The 2995-nt window shown below is 55.1% G+C and overlaps 1 protein-coding gene across 1 annotated transcript; it reads right to left on the bottom strand.

The window, feature by feature from the left end:
- Positions 1 to 1604: 1604 nt before the first annotated feature.
- On the bottom strand, positions 1605 to 2786 carry B3GNT6 (UDP-GlcNAc:betaGal beta-1,3-N-acetylglucosaminyltransferase 6; the record flags this gene model as incomplete). Its single annotated transcript, XM_080913078.1, has 1 exon — positions 1605 to 2786. One exon carries the CDS (start codon positions 2784 to 2786, stop codon positions 1605 to 1607), a length of 1182 nt encoding a protein of 393 aa, XP_080769204.1.
- Between the last annotated feature and the right edge of the window lie 209 nt (positions 2787 to 2995).

Raw genomic sequence — 2995 nt, 5'->3', positions numbered from 1 at the left:
AGCGCAACCAAGAATGAACGTGGGTCAGGGGCGCCCCCTGGTGGCACATGGGCCGGGAGGCGGCACCCGATATGCTTATCTTCCAGGTGACTTCAGGTGAGGCTGGAGCCAGGAGGGGTTCCCCTGGACCCAGTGGCTTTTTCCGTTCTTAGACTCTAAAGCAACACGGCCTCAGAGGTGCGTGACCAGGCCCCAGAGTCACATAGCAGACTTAGATCTGCTGCCTTCTCACCTTCCTGAACACGGAATGCCAGAAACTTAATACCTTTACGGCCCGAGTGGAGACAACCTTCAGCCAGGGAACTGAGAACAATCACCAAAGAAAGGAATTAATGATGCTCAACTGTTTGAGATGAGAGCTGGCATCAGTTCCACTTGTTGAGAAAAAAAAAAGGCATATTTGTCATGTGTTCATTTCCTTCATTCATTATTGTTTGTCCTACACATAGTTATGTGTGGCATCATAGGAGACAGGACTAACGGTCCTCCGAGGATGTCTACACCCCAGTCTCTGAAACCTGTGACCAAGTTAGGTTGCATTTGAATGGCATGATGAACTAGAATGTACCTAGTGATCTGGCTTTACAATGTGAAGATATTAGCTGGGCGTAGAGACAAACCTGCAGTCCACCCCTTGGGAGGCAAAGGCAGGAGGTTCGAGAATTCAAGTTTCAGGGCAGCCTGGGCTACCCGAGACTTTGTCTCAACAAACAGATGGGAAGTTAAGCCTGGACTATCAGGTTGGCCCAAGTTTTAGCTCCAGGGAAGGAGAGTTGTGGATAGAGGAGAAAGAATAGTCAGAGAGAGATTTGGCTGTAGGGAAATGTAGCATTGCTGGTTTTAAAGGTAAAAGATCTCTCTCTCTAGAAGCTAGGGAATGGGAGAGGGTTCTCCCCTATAGAATTTCAGGAAAGCAGTTTTACCAGCATCTTGACATTAGCCTAGCGAGACCTGTGTTGTCAGAGAACTACAGGATACGTGGGCTTGTTCCTAGGCTTCGAAAGTTGATGAGAATTTGTTATAGCAGCAACAGGAAACTTATAAAATGCTCTCACAGACATACTCCACACCGTTGGGAGAGGTGGCCACTCAAACGTGCACTTCCTAAAGCATTTGGGGAGACAAGCCTGTAGCTCCTGGGAGTTCACAGTCAGGGCTCCAGAAAGGTGCCTCACACTGCTGCCCTTACAGGCCCTTTGCTTTTTTCTGACCTCACAAGAGCCCTGGAGCACGGTGAAAGCGAGGCTGCCAGACACCCCTTTAGTTCTGAGCGTAAACTGAGCTCTGGGGGCTCTCCTCGTTGCTGGAGAAAACAGAGACTGACCATTCATAATTGCGCTGCATTTGACAGCTGACATTGATCTTGGCCACCATGCCTCTCGCTGCCCACAAAGACAGGAGGATAGAAGACAGATGTCCCGGAAGGCTGGTGTGTGAGGATGAACAGATTCCCAGCCCAGAAGTCTTGGAGTCGGCTTAAAACATGAAAAACACCACCTACCCATCTGAGGCCACCCCTGACCTATAGGACCAGAACCCCTGAAGCTGAGGTCAGGAACATGCACTAGGATATAGTGTTTTCCAGATCCGTCCTCAAGGTGACATCAGTGTGCATTGGAGTTCGTCTTCCCTCTGGCCTCGGGAGACCTTGAATCGAGTCTGTGGCTACAGTGCAGTGCCGGGTTGTGCAGCGCCTTCCACATGAGCAGCATCTCATAAGGCGCGAAGCGGTGCACCAGCAGCAGCTCGCGGTATATGCAGGGGTCGAAGGACGAGCGACGCGCACCGGGCAGCTGCACGCCGTAGGGCCGGATGCCCTCGTGGCTGCTGGGCGCCAGGCCGGCCTGCTGCAGGCACATGCCCATGTAGGCGTCGTCGATGGGAAAGAGCGGTACGTGGTGTGCTGCGCTGCGGAGGTCGCGGGCTGTGCGACGGGACAGAAGGAAGCCACCGCCGCTGCAATACGCAGGGTAGGCTATGTCCGGGAAGAGCTGTGGGGGCACGAAGTACTTGCTCCAGCTTTCGCGGATGGGCACGGAGCCCACCATAAGCTGCCCGGTGAAGAGGTGGCTCTCGGGCGACTGCATCTCCAGGAAGCGCAGCACGTTGGCCGTGTGCACGAAGACGTCGTCGTCGCAGCTGAGCAGGAAGCTCGCGTCCGGGCATTGCTCTGCTGTCCAGTCGAGCAGGTGCAGGTGCTTAAGTGTGAGGTTGAGGAAGGTGTCACTGAAGTCCCATTGCAGCATGTCACCGTGCTCGCGCGCTTCCAGGCTCAGCAGATCAGCCAGCTGAGGCTCGCGAGCCGCCTCCTCCGGAGGGGAAGTCCCCACCAGGAAGAGGCGACGAACCTGCCTGCCGCTGTAGCTACGCTCCTGGCCCCAAGTGCGCCGAATCAGCTCGCGCCGCTCGTAGTGCGCAGGCGACGACTTCACGGCCAGCAGCAGGAAGACGCCGTGGGGACCCGCGCACTTGTGCGGCGTGTCCCACAGTTGCGGGAAGCGGCGGCAGTGGCGGTAACGCAGGAAGTCTTGGATCCTAGGGGGCAGCTCCTGGAAGCCATCCAGGAGGTTCGCAGAGGCGTTGGCCACGCAGGGGGGCGCCGGGAGGAGAAGCGAACGCTGCACCGCAGCAGCGGAAGACCAGGGAGTGACCACGGGACCCTTCGCTTCTTTCTCTTGCCTGGGCTTCTGGAGAAGCCACTGGTTCAACACCACAAAAGTCACACCGACTAGAAGGGAAGCCAGTGTCTTGGGACTCTTGGACCTGCGGCTGCAGAGCAAAGCCATCTGGGGGTGGGGGTGGGCAAGAGTCACAGATGAGCCAGGAATCTTTTATATCAATGGAATCCTTTTCTATCCCCATCGAGTATCTCCCAGAATCTGAATTAGGTCTGTAGTCTCTCAGCACATAAGAAGAAAGAGGCAGGAGGATTCAGATTTCAGGTCATCCTTCGATAGACACATCGTGAGTTCAAGGCCAAACTGGGTTATACGAG

Source organism: Micromys minutus, assembly GCF_963924665.1.
Source record: "Micromys minutus genome assembly, chromosome: 2".
NCBI classification, from domain to species: Eukaryota; Metazoa; Chordata; class Mammalia; order Rodentia; family Muridae; genus Micromys; species Micromys minutus.
The sequence above is the reverse complement of the archived record's forward strand: the minus strand, read 5'-3'. Positions and strand labels throughout refer to the sequence as shown.